The following is an 18,767-nucleotide window of genomic DNA, read 5'->3' on the forward strand; positions in this document are numbered from 1 at the left end:
TCTGAACAACACATTCAAGTTAATATTTATAATATCAATTTATTTACAAATCCATATCAACGCAATCATATATTTTTTTGGATATACCACTACGTAAATAGAAGGCATATCACATTTCATTACAATTATATTTACAATGCAGTACTAGAAATTGTTGACAGTGGAAATGACAACAATGAAACTGAATAAAAACGAGTTATGTATAAAAATCTCAATTACAAAATATATACAATAATAATATTATCATCTCTTAAAATATACATTTACAGGTTCCGAATAAAGTATAATTATTTTACAAATAACAAAAAACACATTTACATTATTGAGCTATACGACGTAAATAAATACATTATAAAGTACAGCAACGCATGCTCTTAATAAGCGGACACGTATCGTACGACTAATGTTTGCATTACCTGTCACATTTACCACAAAATATATTAATTACACGCCTATATCTTTATAGCTCTCTATAGCTTTAACATCTGTCAATATACATTACAGCTTTCAGTAATAGAGCGAATATTGTTTATGCTGTAAGAATCAATCTGTTACCGGAGAAGTCCCGAGCTGACATATCATACTCAGATTAATCGCGTGTTAAATGATGTTGAGATGAAGTCAGTGCTGGCTATAAGTAAACTTGATAGACGATTAAAACAAATTATTAAAAATCTTAATCATTAATTAAATTAACTATTTGTAGTATTTGATTAACTATGTTCAAACTTGGTTAATTTAACGGAGGTGGACCTTGTACAAATTCGTCTACCTTGGTATTTTTGTCTTCTTGCTATGTACGTTGCTATTCGGTTAAAAGGTGATGAGATATGCCAGTGAAATTAGAAGGTATTAAACCAAAAAATATCTGTTTTCCAGGATGACAACACATTAGTAGTATAGCGCGTATCCCATGACGATGTAGTTCATAATACTGTCACCCGCCTGAGATAATAAATGATGTGATAACAATGTATCCGTCGGTATCGTCATAGTCGTCAGATGGGCCGTTAGTTTGATCACGATTCCAATTAATAATAATCGTAATTTTTGTCGATGTGGATGAAGGTAATGAAGACGACGACGATGATGACAATGATGGTGATGGTGGTGTTGGTAATAATGATGAGATTGATGATGCATAATGATGATGGTGATTTTGATGTCATTGAAACGATATTTAAAAAAATCATCTTATTAGACGTCGTCATATACAGCATCATTGTCGTTGACATCATCATAGATCTCATCCTGATCAGCACTGCTTACAGTGTACAAAACTATCGAATCATATAAAATTAATTATGAGTTATGTAAAATAAAGACGCGGAACACTGCTAGTCTAGTTAAATAAATAAGTTTAGTGAATATACAATATTTTCAAACATTACAGTTTCAATAAAATCAACATTAAATAATCATCAACACTATAAATACACATATAGTATACGTTGTAGGCAAACAGCCTACTTTTATGGCTTATAGACAGCCATAAAAGTAGGCTGTTTGCCTACAACGTATACTATATGTGTGAATAATAATTATGTTATAGGAAGTGATATAAATATATAGAAATTTGTTAGTACTCAAAAATGGCGATAAATACTAGAGATATCACAGAATTATTCTGAGTATCCATAGTTCTTCGAATTCGTATCTATAGGTGACGGTTTCAACATTCCTTCGGATAAGTCATGCCAGGTTGCCATTTTAAATTGGAGATTATCAATATTAGTATTTCAATGTATCGCACAGCCCTACGTATTTGAACATTTAAAATTTGACAGGTAATGCAATTGTCGTTGGACTCATAGTATGCACCTACTTAAATTAAAATATACATATTCATGCATAGTTTATACTGATGCAAACAGTATATACAATATTTGTTACAAATATAAAAGAATGCTTATATGAACACATTTCTGATAACTATCATCCTTTAATTGTAATAGCAACAGTCTAGGTATTATTCGGAATAAAATAAATGATGGAGACATCACCAATGCTGTTAAAGTAAATAACAAAATAGTGATAAAAATGATAATTGTGCGTATGAAAAATAGAATAATGAACTGTATATTAATTTACATGTTAACGTGCAACTCGTCTAAAATATTATCAACTGAGTTTTTAAATATATATTATTATGCCAAATTAGCGCTAAAATGCAGCTGGCAACTTGAACACCGAGGGATCATACTATCTTAAATGCTAATTTGCATTGGATTTAGTTACATATAACAAGCAAAATTATAAAGTACTAATTTGATCCCTATTTTATTGAGTATTACGGTGACCGACACCGCTTATCACTTCATTTATTTACAAAATTCTTCATAATACAACATTATTAATCGTTGTAGCCAGCGGCCGCTGTGGACCCTTTACACATATCACGATTAACTCATACATCTATTTTATTCGTAATAGCGTAAATAATAATGGCGTGATATATTTTATTTAATGTACAATAAAATTAAATTCATAATCCTAATTCATATTTTGTGATGTTTACATAAGCCTACCTATTATATATTTACATCTTATAACACATTCTCGAATATTGCAAAGTATTGTACTTTTATTGACATACCAAGTACGGTGAATAACACTTGAACGAGTATTGCCCGCATAATTCATATAATACTGGCCAATTCATTCATATATTGTGAATTTTCCTAATCGATATAAGTTAAGTACCAATACAAGATTAGGTATGTGTACAAATCTTACGTTTCTGTTTCCTTAAATAAAATGATATTTGGGAAACGTTTTAGGGCAAAATTGCGATCAATAGTTTGGTCTTGCGTTTAGAAATTGATATAGAGATTTAGTTAATATACATCAACCATTTGATTTACAGTAGTATATTACATTCAGTATCTTAATTTTAAACAAATTAACAAATCTAACACCGGTCTACAACATAGATATTTACATATTTTCAACAAATCCATCAACAATATTTTTAATTAGTAAAACACTTTAATAACCACATCAACACTTCAAAATTATGTCATGATCCATGTCACTATAATGTCAGGAGTTACGATAAAATTAAAATTCATATTTATATTTGTGACCTTTGAACAATAAAAAATACATGATTGAGATGTATAATTAAGAAAATATAATGTACGATAAAACGATTAGAAACAAAATAAAGTTCATCGTAGTCAAACATCATTTACGCAACGAAATTCGATTTTTAAATTATCAAATGTCTCTGTATGTCCGATAATTAGAGGTCGAAATATTAAATAATTTACCTTTTCTAAAATATGAAGCTTGGATAAAATTCACATGCACTTGGTATCAAGCTAACTCTATAATGCTGTAACCAAATGGCATAGTTTGGTCTCTTAAAAAATTGTTAAATACTACATTTTACATGTGGAATTCACCATAAGCAGTCATCTTAATTTAATTACACCTACAATAAATTTACCTAATGTGTATTTACAGACATTCTCTAGGCCGGCAGTATACTACAATTATATATTTACTATGAACTCTCAGCGTTGGATTTTCGCCTAACTTGATGCGCGTTTAAAGCCTGCGCCTGGGCTTGAGTGATGAATTGTGTAGTACCTGGAAATATATAATCTGGTCACATATATTTCAAAACAAGACATTGTGATAATAATGGGGTATAAGAATTCGCAAATGCGTAAAATAAAAGTGAAATTAATTCTCAGAATTGCTATACCGCCTGCGTATAGGCAGGTTAAAAAAAATCCATGATTAGCTATAAAAAATGGTCGTTTCGTACACTAGATGGATGTGAAACAGCTCAACAATGTTAATTCAGTTCTAAGCAACAAAAACTAAAAACCTATATTTTTTATGTAACGGCAAATAAGCTGACGGCCCATTTGATAATAAGCGGTAACCGTTGTATGGCCTAGATACATAAATGGACATGGACGCTGCCCATTCCAGAGGACTGGAATGTCCTGCCTCAAATTTAGGTGACTACGCAAGTACGTAGACGACTATTAACAGTTTACTTCAGGTAAAATTTAATCTTTTAAAGGTTTTTAAAGAATTAACAAATGTTTTGAGAAATATGCTTAGTCTACGTAGTATAATAATATAAGTATTAACTTTTTCTCTGCGACCCTATATGTATAACAGTGTAATTAGCACTGTTATATCTTACACACACACACACATTTCTAAATATTTTTCAGTACAGTCACAAAAATAAAGCTATTATAATACTTTAATCTATTATAACGTAAATAATATGCGTACAATGTACATGCATCACTAAATATATTTTGTCATACCACGGCGGCGGTAAACATTAGATCAAAAAGAGTATTCACCGGAGGGCGCGGCGGCGGGCTGCAGCGTGGCGATGGAGTGCGCGGTGGAGCCGGCGGCGGCGGCGGCGGCGGGGGCGGCGGGGGCGGCGGGGGCGGGGGCGGGGCCCGCGGGGGCGGCGGCGCGCGCCGCGGGCCGCGGGGGGGGCCGCCCGCCGCGCGCCCCGCGCACCACCTGCACCGCGCCGCCCCGCACCGCGCCCTTCACGCCGCCAGACATCAGGTGCGCTGGGAGAACACCATTTAAGTTACGTCGGCGCCAAACAATAACAGACATTAAGTGGAAACCGAATAGGCACATAGTCGCTTATACTTTAATATATACTAATGTGTGTTGATGACGAACGTCATGAATGCTATACGCAATAGTTATTCATGCACGGGATTTTCATTTAATGTTAGACATAGACACCTATGTAAGTACAAAGAGTAAATAAACTGGCTTTTGAAAAAATAAAAATTCAGTCTCTTGTCAGTTCTTCCAATATAATTTGTATACTGAACTGGACGGTGGGGATAAAATATTAATACAAAAACGTTCATAAGCGGTCAAAATATTCTTTTCAAATCATTTCATGAAAATTATGCAGAAAGTCCACAGATGGCTTTATACAGGACCATCTACGTAGTAGTAGTAAATTGCTTTATAAAAACTTCCGTCAAGTTGTGTACATTAGCGTTAGCACTATCTATCGGGTGGGCCATCAATTTGTTTGGCATTACAATTAAATAAATAAAATTTTATAATTTGTAGGTAGTTAAAACAACATAAATTTTAAAAAAGCTCACCAATAGGTAACGAAAGCACCGACGGTTGATTAGTAAGCACCACAGACGTGGTGGAGGGGACGGAGACGAGCAGACCGCTTGGAGCACCAGACATGTTCAGCGACAGCGATATTGGCGCCGACAACCCCGGTATTTGCACTTGCACATTCTGCAAACCTTGAATACCTTGCAGCCCTTGGAGAGATGCTAGGCTTAAGCCCTGAAGTTAAAATATTAAACCAACTGACATACATATTTATGTATTATTATAAATAAAATTACAGGCACAACACTTTTAATATAGTTATTTAATAGTGTACGGAACACCGTACCATAATAATAATATACTTATAAATTATCACTTACGTAGCATATATCATTTCACTATACATATATTACTATACAATAAATCAGTGTATAACATCAAGCGCTCACTACGGGACGTATCTTTTATTTATCATCCCCGTAGATTATCAATTATCAATATCATTTATCATTATTAACAAGTGTAGGAACAAAACCCCTACAAATAGAAAATATAGTAATTGTTGTCAGTCTCGTGCCGTAACACACATATTGGTGTTGCAAAATTCGTTAATCTTAGTAGTACAATGTATGCACTTGAATGCGATATATACCACATTATTTTAATAATATTTTCAACTATACATATTAAAGTTGAAATAGAAGAGATTACTATTTAACTATTAGTTTTTCGTTATAGCTTTATTTTTACGTATCTCCTACAAAGGACCAACACAGTGTATTCAAGTATTTATTTAGTCAAAACTAAAACAAATACCTGTAAATGGCAGACAGGTTGCGCTTGTGCTTGAGGTTGCTGTTGCGCCTGTGGTTGCTGTTGCGTGGCTGGCGCGCCCTCGGAACCTATAAGCCGCTCAAGCAGCGCACTCTCGCTGCTCGACACGTTTGTCGACTCGTTCTCGCGCGCGTACCCGCTCATTACTTGTACACCCACACCCTGCATTCAATGTGATTTATTTCATTATGACAATTAGAACTATATCGATATCATGTTACACTATACCTCCATTTTTGTTTTTATATCGTGCAATCTGTCTTCCAGACTATAAACAGATTTGTCAAATGTCGTAAAATCACGTGAAAGGTGATTCTGCATTGACAATTCAGCATCAGATATTCCAGCTTATGTCAAGTTCTTGAAGTCTGGTATTTTACATCTCTTAAGACGTGTCATATAATCCGACAGTGTCAGTTACACAGCAAGTTTATTTGGGTGTCTGAGTAGTTTGGTTTTATATTTTTATTTATTGTGTGTGATAAACCTCCGAGTTACAAATAAACTAGGAGCTAATTAGTTATATGTAGTTTTGTTAAACTATACTAGTTGAGATTGAACCCCACAGTTCCATGGTCATCGCTTAAGAGATCTTATAAAAGACTAATGTATCAAGTGAAGAAGCATCAGTCCTATGGCTAATAGCTGACATGATACATACATGATCCAAAATCTAATATTAGTTGTTCAATAGGTTGTAACAAATAGAAGAAAATTAAATTTCACTTTCTTAAAATTTGCTTATATTTCTGGGACATAAAAGAATAGATATATTTTCTTTATTTTTATCGCAACGTAGTAAATACAAATATGATCCCACCTGTTGTGTATACGCCGGAAGTGCATGCGAGGGATGCGAGGGATGCGAGGGATGCGAGGGATGCGAGGGATGCGAGGGATGCGAGGCGGTGGTGGCGGGCAGGAGGCGGGCGCCCGCGATGGACACGCGGCCGAGCAACTTGTGCGTGTCCGGCGACTCCGCGGATGACGTCACGTGCGTCATCGCGGCCGGCGCGCTGTTCAGCAGGTTCAGTATCGTCGCGTTGCTGTTAGAAGTGCTCGCTACGTTCTTAGCGGCGTTCTGGCTCGCTGCTAGAGATAATAATAATGTACTATTTAAAAACAAAAACTACTACCAGTGCTCGATATATTACTAGCTGTGCCCGCGATTATCCTCGCGCCAAATTGATAGCCTATTATTCTAATGTATAAGGTACATTATTAGTTTTTGCGTGAAAGAGTAACCAATATCCATCCACACTTAAATAATGCCGCGTTTATAAAATCAGTAATATCTTATGTTGCGGCATAGTTTGTAAAACATGAACTCGCAGCCTCTTTTTTCCGCTTCACTGTCCAAATTTGTGTGGATGCCTTAGTCATCCTCAAAAAAATGTAAAGACCACAATTTGCCGGGCTTATAGCATTTGTTTTAGTAAATATTCGTTGAAAGGAATCCTTAATTATTTCCTTATCATTTCCTTATTAATAATTATATATTAAAGTGAACCTTGCTCTTAACTGATACCTTGTTCTGCTCCAAACTAATAGTATCAACTAACCTTGCTGAAACTGTTGTGCTGAATTCATCAGGCTAGTCACTAGCGCACTGATGGCAGGATTCGTTGTTCGCGGTTTTGTAATTGTCGCTTTCTGTTGTGTTGATGACGTGTTTGTGTACTGAATATTTTGTACCTAAAAATAATATACTTATATCCATATATTTTTATAAATTCAGGCTCCGTATGATTCTCATACATCAATCTAGTTATGAGCTTCTAGCAAATTGACGAAATTGCTTTAAATTAATAAAAAAAGATGCATATCTATTGTATAAAGTACAGTAACATAAGGTTTATATACTTTCTATGGCTAGGTTTCCATGCGAACAAAAACATTTTTATTGGACTGAATCATGGCGAAGCTTGGTTTTTAATCAAACAATGCGTAATAAATGTGTGCACAGCTACTAACATATATAATATTACTATACAACAAAATACCTGCGACGTGCCAGCAGTAGACATGAGCGGGTGCTGTATATGTATTATAGCCGACTGCATCTTTTGTGGATTCAGTGGTTGTTGGGGATTAGTAAGTTGCTGCGCGAGTAATTGGTTTGACGACGCCTGCGTTGAGTGGATGTCGTGCACCTGTTATTAAATCATTTTATGATTAAAAAGAACATAGAGGTGGTATGCAATTTTCTAATTGTACCGGATTTTATATTATAACTTTAGAATACTATTGACACGTTCATATAACTACTTCCATCATTAAGTGTACTGGACTCATTACAGTGTAATGAAGTTTAGTGCCTCTAAGTGATATTTCAAATTTCTTTGCACACGCAATTACAGAATAAAGGCATTATATCTTAATACTCTGGAATAGCAACGAAACGAACGAGATGTCTGTGGTGGCAATGGGTACTGCTCACCATCAGGAGGGCGGTCTGTCACCATGTTTGGCATTTCAATTACCTAAAAATATCTACTATTATATAAAAAGGTCTGTTAAATCTGTTGCTCATTCATACACATATATTTGTAAAATCACCATACACATATGTACAACTTTTCGCCATTCAAAACAACTTAAAGAGAGTCAAAAATGCGAAGTTATATTACTAAGGTATATTTTAACCATTTGTCACAGGATAGCCTCGATAATACAGAGTCGATTTTGCGACAAAATAGTTACGCCAACATTAGTCACTGGCGTTGCACGTAGATTGACGTAACTAGAAGTCACTAGCATCATAAAATTAAGAACAATACAATATTCACCTGTGGAGACAACCGCGGAGTACTGGGCGAAGGCTGCTGTTTGAGTACAGTCTCCGCTGCCACACTGCCAACGCTGCCCACACTGCTAACACTGCCCACGCTGCCAACACTGCCCACACTACCGACGCTGCCCACACTGCCAACTGTCCCGACACTGCCCACCACGTTGCCGACGGCCGCCACGTTGCCTATGCTACCAACTTGCTGAAGTTGTGCCTGCTATTACAGTTCAATGTCACATATAATTGAAAAAAAAAATTGCCTCCTACATATTGATAATACCATCATGTTATAATCCAAGAAAATATATTAATCAAGTATTAATATGCTCTCAAAACTATTGTGTTGTTTTAGATAAAAATAAAACAAGCGAAGAAAATCATATTTCTTTTAAACTACTTTGTTTCTTTTTACCTACTACGTAGGGTTGATCTTTGAATAGTTCACCACCAGATGAATAACAATTAATTTTAATATTATAAATGTATAATATAGACAGCAAATTTATCACAAATGTACCTTGACAATTTATAATCAATTTCGATATTGTTTATTTTAAATTACTTATTAAAATATGATATGAAAGTTTACTAACCAGTATCGGCAACTGACGTGTACTTGTATGAGTATTCGGAGTTGGCGCAATTGCAGATGTCCTGTAAATAATATCATAAATCTTAATACTTATACCACTTTAATTTTAATAATCTTATTACAGTAGTCTGAAATGTAAACTAGCTGTACCCGCGACGCCGTCCGCGTGGAATTTAACTTTATTTTTCTAAAATAAAACATTTTTTCTAAAATAAAGGTAGCCTAAGTTACTCCTTATTACTCCTTATTACTTCACCTGGACCGATTTTGACGGGACTTTATTTGGCAGGTAGCCAAATAAAGTCCCGTCAAAATCGGTCCCGGCGTTTCTGAGATTAGCCGGAACAAACAGGCAGACAGACAAAAAGGGTAAAAAAATGTTATTTTAGTGTGTGTACCGTATTTATATTTATATGCACATACATATAAATATAATACTACATAGTAAAACACGGTTATTTCAATATTACAAACAGACATTCCAATTTTATTTATATGTATAGATTAAGGCCTCGCAGACGAAGAAGCTTCCTCAACGAACGTTAGGCCTTAAAAATTGTGACATTTTTATATATTGCATTACATGTTTATCACCCCGTTTACACGACGAAGTTTTGTCCATTTGGACAAATTACCTCATATGCACAGTTTAATAGGTCTAAGGTCTAATAGTAAGACTAAGAAACTAAGTACTCACACAATAGGCACTGTAGTGGCGTGAGTGTGTACAGTTGCGCTGCTGGCCGCTGCAGCCGCCGCGGCAGCCGCCGCCGACCGTTGAAGCAACAATTGTTGACCCTGCTAATATTTTTTTGATGTTTATCATATTATTATAATGTTTATCGTACATTATTTTAACATATTATTAGTTATATATATATATAACATATAATTATAAATACATACATAATATACATAGAAAACCAATACAAATAATTATATTCGTGAATACAAATGTTTGATTTTAATGGGATGTTCTAAACCGAACAGCCGCCGAGATTTAATGAAGTGCTAATGCAGTTGTAAAAAAATTGTCATAATCTTAAATCTGCTTCTGAAAACTATAGACTGTTTTTTATCTCAGAGATAACAACATTACCAACATTACCATCTTTTTACAATTCTTAAATTTTTTGTATAAAATATTAAGGTGCCACTCAAAATTTTCACCTCTCTACCATCAACCTCTATTTTTTAATTGCGATATTAATATATATGGCAAAACAATGTTTGTCGGAACTGCTAGTTTCAACAAAAGTCTATGTAATTTGTATTTAATTACATATGCAAATACATATCGTTACTTATGTAAAATAATTGTGATCTATGGTAGAAAACGATATTGATTAATGTATGTAAAAGACACACTAGTAAACAAATTAACTTAATATGTCATTAATAATATAATACAACATACCAATTCTCTCATGCTTCCTGTAAATGACACTCTTGGAAGCTGTCCAGGTACAATGTGCTTTATTCTGACTGATTTACGACCCTCTTCAGTGAATATCTCCGTAAACTGTTGTATATATTTGTTAGCTTGTACTCTTGACCCTGTAAAAATAAACTGGGATGTAACACAAATGGAATTTATATAATGAGAAAATACAAAAGCACATATATAATACTTTTGTATGGTGCATATCACCCTGAGGGCTGGACTGATTTGAATGATATTTTGTGTGTAAATTTCAATGGGTTCCTCAATGATTTGAAAGTACAAGCAGCATGGTGGATCTGCTTTTCTGGACAGGCAGACATCAAAGGTGTTTGCTAGTCGCAATATAATTCTGTTAAATTTACTGAAATCATAAATTTGGGTAAAAATTCTAGTATAAATATAGTCCTCAAAGGTATATTGAGTACATTTAAGAACTATATTTACACTAGACTATATCTACAAAATGTAGTTTTAAAGTCATGTTATATTCAGCTATTAAATTAACAATTAACAACCCACCAATTTCAAGGCAGAGGCTACATACAGTTGCTGACTGACAATTAACACAAAAAAGAATATATAATGTCTTACCTAAAGAAAATCTACATGCAGCTCCATTTCTTTCCCCTTCAACATGATCTCTATCTACATATAATTCACCAAGGAACTCTTGATCGGACGGTCTCTGTAGTATTGATAGTTTTATATGGAAGAAGCCAGCTCCGGCGTGTGGAGATGTTTTTTCTGTCTCCAGAATGTACTCTTCAAAGAGTTGTGGCTGACAGTCTGAAGTAGGCCTTGGACGCTCATAAGCTCGTGCTACCCGAAGTGGTCCACTTGGCTCTGATGGCATAGCCAAAGATAGTGGATCCATTCTTGGAGCTTCTATAGGCTTGAAAACCTAAACAGGGACATTACAAATATATATATATATATATCTAACTATACTATATTCTAAAAAAAACCATATTTGTTTCAAAAATCAACAAAAATTAAATACCTCTGGAGGCTTCTTTGGGTATTTGGATGACAACCTTGTAGGAGGCACAGACTGTCTACTGTTCTTCACCCTCTGTTTGTGTATTAGTTCCAACAACTCTAATCCATGATAATGTGTGAATTGATCTAATTTACGTTTTCTATTTACTGCAACCTGAGAAATAAAAATGTATTTAAATCATTATTGTGGTCTAAGTATCCTGATATGAATTGTTTGTATTTGGTTATGTAGACGATGTGAAATAATGAATTCTATAAAAAGCATGAATAGATTGGTTTTTATAAAAAAAAATATTTGATATTACATTACATACATATGTAATGTAATATCAAATATCATTACATAAAGCCTTTATTCAGACAGTATAGTATTTCACATTATAATTATGTACTATGATGCATCAATCCGATTATGACTTGTAGGGAAAGACCTGCTGTAACATTTTCTACCTCTCTCTATCCTTATTCTTAGCTTCTCTAATCTCACCTCCAAAATATTCTTCCTCATTTCTTGCTCTTGTAACTAACCATAGATAAAAATGCTTGCATAGTATAGTTATACTATGCAAGCATTTTTATCTATAGTCATACTCCAGTACTATGCCATACACCTAACCTGTGAGAACCTCTTCGCCTGACGCCTGATGCGTGGTGTGTTGAGTAAGCGAGGTGCAGCGTGCAGCCGGGCAGCCAGCAATCCGACAGCCGGCCGCGGGTCTAGGCACAGCGGGGGAGCCGCCGCATGCACCAGCGCAGCTTCCAACGCCTCCAGCGCCCCACGCTCCTCGCCCGCCCACCCGCATCGTCCGCCGATACACATCGCGTCGGTTATTATGCTCTGTACATACCGACATTCATTATTTTTACCTTGTGGTATACTCTCTGTATGATGATGCAATACAATATGTTTGTTACATATTCCTTATGTTAGGATCTCATAAGAACACTAGAATGACTGGATATAATACTTTGAGAATCACCCATTGATTAGGCTGAACAAGACAGTTGTCCTGTATATATCTATATGTTATTTTACACCATATACTGAGGAAAATTTTATTCAAATGATTTGTCACAGAATATTAAAGTGAACAGTTAGCTGCAGTTTAGCACATCAGTCATTCATACACAAATTCTTAGAAAATTCGGGATCTAAATCGCGCGTACGTAATTTGGATAATATAAATGAGCTGTACTGTTATAATATTTTCTGACAGATGGATATTCATAGTTCACTAAATACAAAACCAATCATTTTAATAGACTCATCTATACAATATATTCATGTCTATTGAAATTGTAAGACTTTTATTTATACTTATTACCTATTTTATAAAAATATAAGAACTTTATAACAGAGAAAGGAGCCTAGTCAAATAATGTATATGAATAATAATATAGAAGATGAAACATATTTTCTGAAGTACATACCTGATTTGTAGGCCTTAGCAACACATGGTGTGTATCACAAAGAAAACTAGGATATGCCTGTCTGTAATCCCTTATCTGAGCTATTATACACCCTGAGTAAAAAAGACATGAGTGTTCAGATTCCAACAAGTCAAGCAGCACAACAGGTAGCTCTTCATTGTCAATGTAACTCAAAAGTTCCTCCTCCTCATATGGCCATCGTGGTGTTTCTATTAAAGTCTCATCTTGAGCTGATGATGTCTGCATACAAAAGACATTTTTATTATTATATTTTATTGAAACCTTGTCTTTATTACCAGAACATATTAGTATACTCTCACTTTTTGAACATTTTTCTACATTTTATTTATTATAAATGCTGATTTCAACTGTTTACCATTCTGTTAGTCTATAGAATCTATATGTACAAAATTTAATTGTTCATGTATCCTAATATAGTCAAAACAACTATATGCTAAATTATTTAGAAAGATTGTTCAATTTTGTTGTCTAAATAACTTATAACTTAGCTCATTTATTAAGTAATACACAAAGCTAATGATTTATTACAATAATCATCATCTGGCAGTCACTTTAGAAAAACTGATGGGAAATTCAACTGATATGGTTTCTTATATCAGTTGAGTTTATAGTATACATATTATTTTTATTTACATTTAGTTATACCATGTATAGAGTTATGTGCCATCTATTATAAACTAATTATTATAATACTTACATTAGCATCTGATGGATGTAGATATTGTGTATTGCCATTAACTCTCAGAGACAATGAATATCCTTTGTTTCCTGGATACAAGTTAATTATTAATGTATTTAGATTATATGTTGCCAATAACTTTTCTAGTAGATATGATGATGTCTTTAAACCTTGCTGTAATTAAAATAATATCAAAATTACTACACAAATATATAGAAATGAATGTTATACTTTATAATCCTTCTATGGGAAGGTGATAATAGATATCTATTTTATTTCAGTCTTCCTCCCCTTCCTCCCTCTCCCACCTTCCACCACTTTAACTGACTTAACATAATGACAGAAGAATAAGCACTCATTCCCGTCTCCACAATTTCCCTGTTCAGACAAATTCTCTATATAATTGGTGTTTTTAAGTTTATAAATTTTTAAAATTATTACAAGCACTACTGTTAAAATTATTATGTATAGAGCATTGAGGCCTATTTTATGACATATTATAAACAAAAATTTATATGGAAATAACCTTACAATTATGCCTCAGTTTTTAAGACCATTAAAATAAATGAAGTTAATTAAAGTAATTATATAATAGAACAATACCAAAATAACATAGTTATAGCTCTGACTAGAGACGGAATACTATACCACAGGCAGATTACTTTAATGAAAACAATTGATTCCGTGATAAAATTAAACCTTAATGTGGCATTAGTAACACAGTTAGTCTTTAATTGTAGCTGTATAAGTTACATTGAATATTGTATATACAAAACTCACATAGTTCACCTGTGATGCTTCATCTCTACTCAAATCATTATATAGTTCATGAAGCTTCTTGAACAAATCAAACTTTTCTGGCTTAGAAGCGGCGGATCCAACAGAGTTCCTTTGAAATTTCATTCTAGAGTTATCAACAGACTCAGTCAGATGCATCTTATCGTGGGTCCAAGTCATTTTATGGTCTGGGACACCACTGTCAAATTGTGACGAAGTACTATTCACATGTTTCGCCCGGTTCAGAATAGACTGAAATATAAAATATTCTTATTAAATAAACAACAATTTCAGATCACGTTATGTCGCGACGATAAACGTTATAATAATATATGTAATATTGTATTATAAAATACCTCAGCTTCCAATGCCGCGTGAATTAAACCATCCATAATGTCATTAGATAAAACAAATATGTAAATGGCAGCTATATTTTTAAATGTATTACTTCATATTAATAGTTTACAGCCTAATATTAAGTCATGATTTTTAGAAAAACTATTATGTTTTATTTATGTTTCACGCTGTGTGACAGTAAAATAACATGTCTAAATTTCCGTCAACATTTTTGACAGTTCACTCGAGTAGTCGAACGAAAAACGAAAGTAACAATTTTTTTTATTAAGTATTTTAAGGTCCTGGAACACGAAAGTGACAAGCAATTAGTATTGCTATTAAAAAAAACTCTTTTAAGAAATCATGATATCATTATGATAAAGTAGAAATGTAACACTTGTCCGTCAAACGCCTACAATTAATCAGCAAAAATCACTATAATTATTTTTTATTAGAAATAACTATTGTTATCGTGCAAAAATGTAATTAATTGTGTAGTATTTTAAAAGTAAAATATACCTACATTACAGAAAATGAATATTCATATGTAATTTCACAATTGGATGGGTAATGACTTGAATTGATAAATACTTTAAGTTAAATTCACAGGGTCGCGTAAACCTATACAATTTGAGTTTACACAAGAAGGAACTCCTCTGAAACCTCAATATTCGTAACCACTTCGGTTCCAAACTGCGATGATGAATTCTATGTCAAATTAATGTCAAGGTAGAAGGTAGCTTAAGGTATAATAATAAGGTAATAAGGTACGTGAAACAATACAATATAACGTAGATATCTTTAAACTAAAACCCGAAACGATAAAAGACGTGCATATTATCTACTCATCAAAACTCAATTTTAAGGAACTATTATTTTTAACTAGCTGAAAGCTAACAAGCTAAGCTAGTTTCTAAAAATTATATGTATATATTCTTTAAATCTTTAAATTAATATGTAGCCACATTTAAAAGTTGAAATAAGTACTAAACAAAAATAAGCGTAGTGATTAGTTGCTCAACGATTGAAACTGCAAATTTTGTGTTTACTTCTTGCGGTCGTGGTTTTGATTCTTCGCACTTCGATGTATTTATGAATATTATTTACGATTCATTTGTATTTATAAATATTACTATTTGTATTGGTCTAGGAGTTTTTTTTATTAATTAAATACATTTTTGGTAATTATAAACAGTACCTCTATGTATATGTACTATGGGTACTTTTTTATGGATGACAATGGAATGGTGCACCCGCCTGTGCTAACGATTTACGCTGGCGGGTTACCAGTGGAGGATAATAAAATGAGCATGAGGTCAGGTCAGTTAGCCCATCATGACAAATTCACCAAGAAATCATCACGATGGTTTCCAGGGAGAAGCACGTGGAGGGCGACCTAACATGGTACATTGCTAGCAATAGGAGCTACTAGTTCCCAGTGCTAACAATCCCCTTCCCCCCACAAGTTTTGGGTTGATTAAATTCAACCTAAAAATTTATAGTTAGAAACCTTCGGAACTTTATAAACATCTCAGTTACCAAGATGCATGGCTTAGGAAAATCCTGGACCCGCATGGTGAATCCATGGTATACTAAAAAGTTTGCCTTTCCTTATACAAATTAAATTGAGTCTTACCTTTAAACACTGAGCTAACCGAGTTTGGAGTCACAGAACACTAATATTCTAAAACCTAGTTAAAATTAAGTGATATACATCCTTTAACCTGTTAACCGGGGAATTCCTTTTTGAATTATGCAGCATATAATGGGCACTGTCTCTCACTAGCACAATATAATTCAATGTATATATTTTTGTTATGAAATATTCCACCCGCTCCAGGTTCCAGGGCGCAGCAGAAATTTAAAAAATGTAGGTATACATATTTCCTACACATACACGAAAGTTTGACATTTGACATATTTATATGTCCCGCTCGGTTTAAGTCTATCAAGCCATAAACAGTGAACATGATGTCCCCAATGAGACCTGGGGGCATGATTATAAGATGATGCAGCCGCCGCTAGCCACTGGCAGCTGAGACACATGGCGATGTACATATATTTCTTTATATTTATATTCACATTCTATAAGTGGGCTAAAATTTGTAATTTAATTATCCAAAAATACACCAGTTACAGATGATATAAACAGTCCACTGTTTTACTCACTGAAATTATCAGTTCTTAACACATAATGTAAAACATTTCTTGAGTTTATCTAATAATGGGTATAAAGTTAGTATATAGTTGGCTGGTAATGGTATATATGTAGGGTAGATATCAAATTAAAAAAAGTGTTTTTAAATAAAACATTTACTTAATCTATTCATCAGAAGCCATATGCCTCATTAGGTTTGTGATAAATTTGTCAATTTTCCGTACATCCTGCTGAACCTCAGTTTTGTATTGAAGACACTGAAATTGTAAGAAATAGATTATATTTTATTTAATCATCAATATTAATATACTTCTTTTCTGTTTTTTTTTATTTTAATTATTATATGTGCCAAAATTAGTTACTAAATTAATAATTAAAGTTATTTAATTAGAACATTTAACCTCCATATTGAACTGCTAAGTATTTAAGGGCAAATGGCACAAAATGTTTTATTTTCATTCATTTCAAAAGTCAAAAACTCATTTAAGTATTTTTCAGTTTATACTTGCTTTAGTAGGGTAATATCACAAAATATTGTCACATCAGACTAGGGACAGATGTCACAAACGTTGGCAGCTGACAGGGACAGGGAAATAATAAAAAAACATGAAACTCATTATTGTTTTACATATAAAATATGGTATATATCACACTTACATTACATTACTTTTCCTAATTTCCCCCATCTTTCCACTATCATATTTTTTTTAATGGATGACAATAGAAAACTTCTCCTACATGCACTAATGATGTACGCTGGCAAGGTACCAGTGACATGTGAGTGACCCAACATGGTATGTTACTATGAATGGGATCCTAGTCCCTATTACTAACAATCCCCTTCTTCCCTCCTGCCCTGCATCAGCTCTCTGCCAATTCCCATATTATATATGTAAACATATCCTATATATATAGACTTATGTCCAATTGCTCTAATAAAAAAAAATGAAATAATACTGAACACATAAAAGAGCTTAAATCCAGTACCAGGGGTTGTTATACCTAGAGTCAATGTTGGGTCTGCCCCAAGACCCTACATTGCACCCTTATAGAGGTAATCTGTTTATAAAAAATATATCTAAACCAAATATTCATTTGGTTTCTGTATAATCGAGACAATATAACAGATAGAGATTGTGTATTATTTTCATTACCATGGAAGTCTAACTGATCCCAAGAAAAAAATCACATAATTATTTTGTCATGATCTAACAGAATGGGCCTACCATTCGGATGATAAATCGTGTGAGGTACACGATTCTACAAATCCAGACATGAATTGAAATCAATTAAGTACTTTTTACATTTTTATTACCTTTTTATTGTCTGTAATTTTGACCAGAAACACTCCTTTTGAATGTGAATACTTAGTACTGTAACGAGTATTGAGAGGATTCCGCAAATACAACATTTCTGCAGACTTTTCAAACTCTTCCCAGTTAGGTATGAAAGTCATTTTTAAAACTGTACTAATTTAAAGTAAAATTAAGTCTTTTAAAAGTAGTATGGAAACAATAGACACTTATAATTTATTATGATAATAAATTATATTAATTTAGGAAAGTTAATGTACCAATGACGAAAACAACAAAATAAAAACTTACACTACACATGACACTG

The 18,767-nt window shown here is 33.5% G+C and overlaps 2 protein-coding genes across 2 annotated transcripts; both read right to left on the reverse strand.

Annotated features, from left to right (window-relative positions):
- Positions 1 to 3,202: 3,202 nt before the first annotated feature.
- Positions 3,203 to 15,193, reverse strand: LOC131854841 (transcription factor SPT20 homolog). The gene is made up of 18 exons (XM_059206011.1): positions 15,010 to 15,193; positions 14,657 to 14,905; positions 13,895 to 14,050; positions 13,177 to 13,416; positions 12,362 to 12,583; positions 11,747 to 11,899; positions 11,338 to 11,647; positions 10,720 to 10,859; positions 10,000 to 10,103; positions 9,304 to 9,364; positions 8,709 to 8,927; positions 7,923 to 8,072; positions 7,482 to 7,614; positions 6,740 to 7,011; positions 5,902 to 6,081; positions 5,121 to 5,319; positions 4,335 to 4,559; positions 3,203 to 3,594 (listed from the first exon to the last, which is right to left on the reverse strand). The coding sequence occupies exons 1-18, from the start codon at positions 15,043 to 15,045 to the stop codon at positions 3,509 to 3,511; spliced, it is 3,135 nt and encodes a 1,044-aa protein (XP_059061994.1). The 5' UTR covers positions 15,046 to 15,193; the 3' UTR covers positions 3,203 to 3,508.
- A 2,096-nt stretch (positions 15,194 to 17,289) lies between these two features.
- Positions 17,290 to 18,767, reverse strand: LOC131854840 (signal recognition particle 9 kDa protein). The gene is made up of 2 exons (XM_059206010.1): positions 18,463 to 18,767; positions 17,290 to 17,404 (listed from the first exon to the last, which is right to left on the reverse strand). Exons 1-2 carry the CDS (start codon positions 18,601 to 18,603, stop codon positions 17,312 to 17,314), a joined length of 234 nt encoding a protein of 77 aa, XP_059061993.1. The 5' UTR covers positions 18,604 to 18,767; the 3' UTR covers positions 17,290 to 17,311.

The sequence above is a fragment of the Achroia grisella genome, unplaced genomic scaffold (genome assembly GCF_030625045.1).
Source record: "Achroia grisella isolate CSIRO2021 unplaced genomic scaffold, CSIRO_AGI_Agris_v1 utg1245, whole genome shotgun sequence".
Taxonomy (NCBI): Eukaryota; Metazoa; Arthropoda; class Insecta; order Lepidoptera; family Pyralidae; genus Achroia; species Achroia grisella.

What these genes read in the sequence shown, in the direction of transcription:
- LOC131854840 (XM_059206010.1), bottom strand. Translation starts at nt 18,603, where the DNA reads ATGACTTTCATACCTAACTGGGAAGAGTTTGAAAAGTCTGCAGAAATG. An exon ending in AAATTACAGACAATAAAAAG is followed by an intron (nt 17,405 to 18,462) that starts GTAATAAAAATG and finishes TTACAATTTCAG; the next exon opens with TGTCTTCAATACAAAACTGA.
- LOC131854841 (XM_059206011.1), bottom strand. Translation starts at nt 15,045, where the DNA reads ATGGATGGTTTAATTCACGCGGCATTGGAAGCTGAG. An exon ending in CTCCGCGGTTGTCTCCACAG is followed by an intron (nt 8,073 to 8,708) that starts GTGAATATTGTA and finishes ATTTAATAACAG; the next exon opens with GTGCACGACATCCACTCAAC. An exon ending in GCCCGCCGCCGCGCCCTCCG is followed by an intron (nt 3,595 to 4,334) that starts GTGAATACTCTT and finishes ATATATTTCCAG; the next exon opens with GTACTACACAATTCATCACT.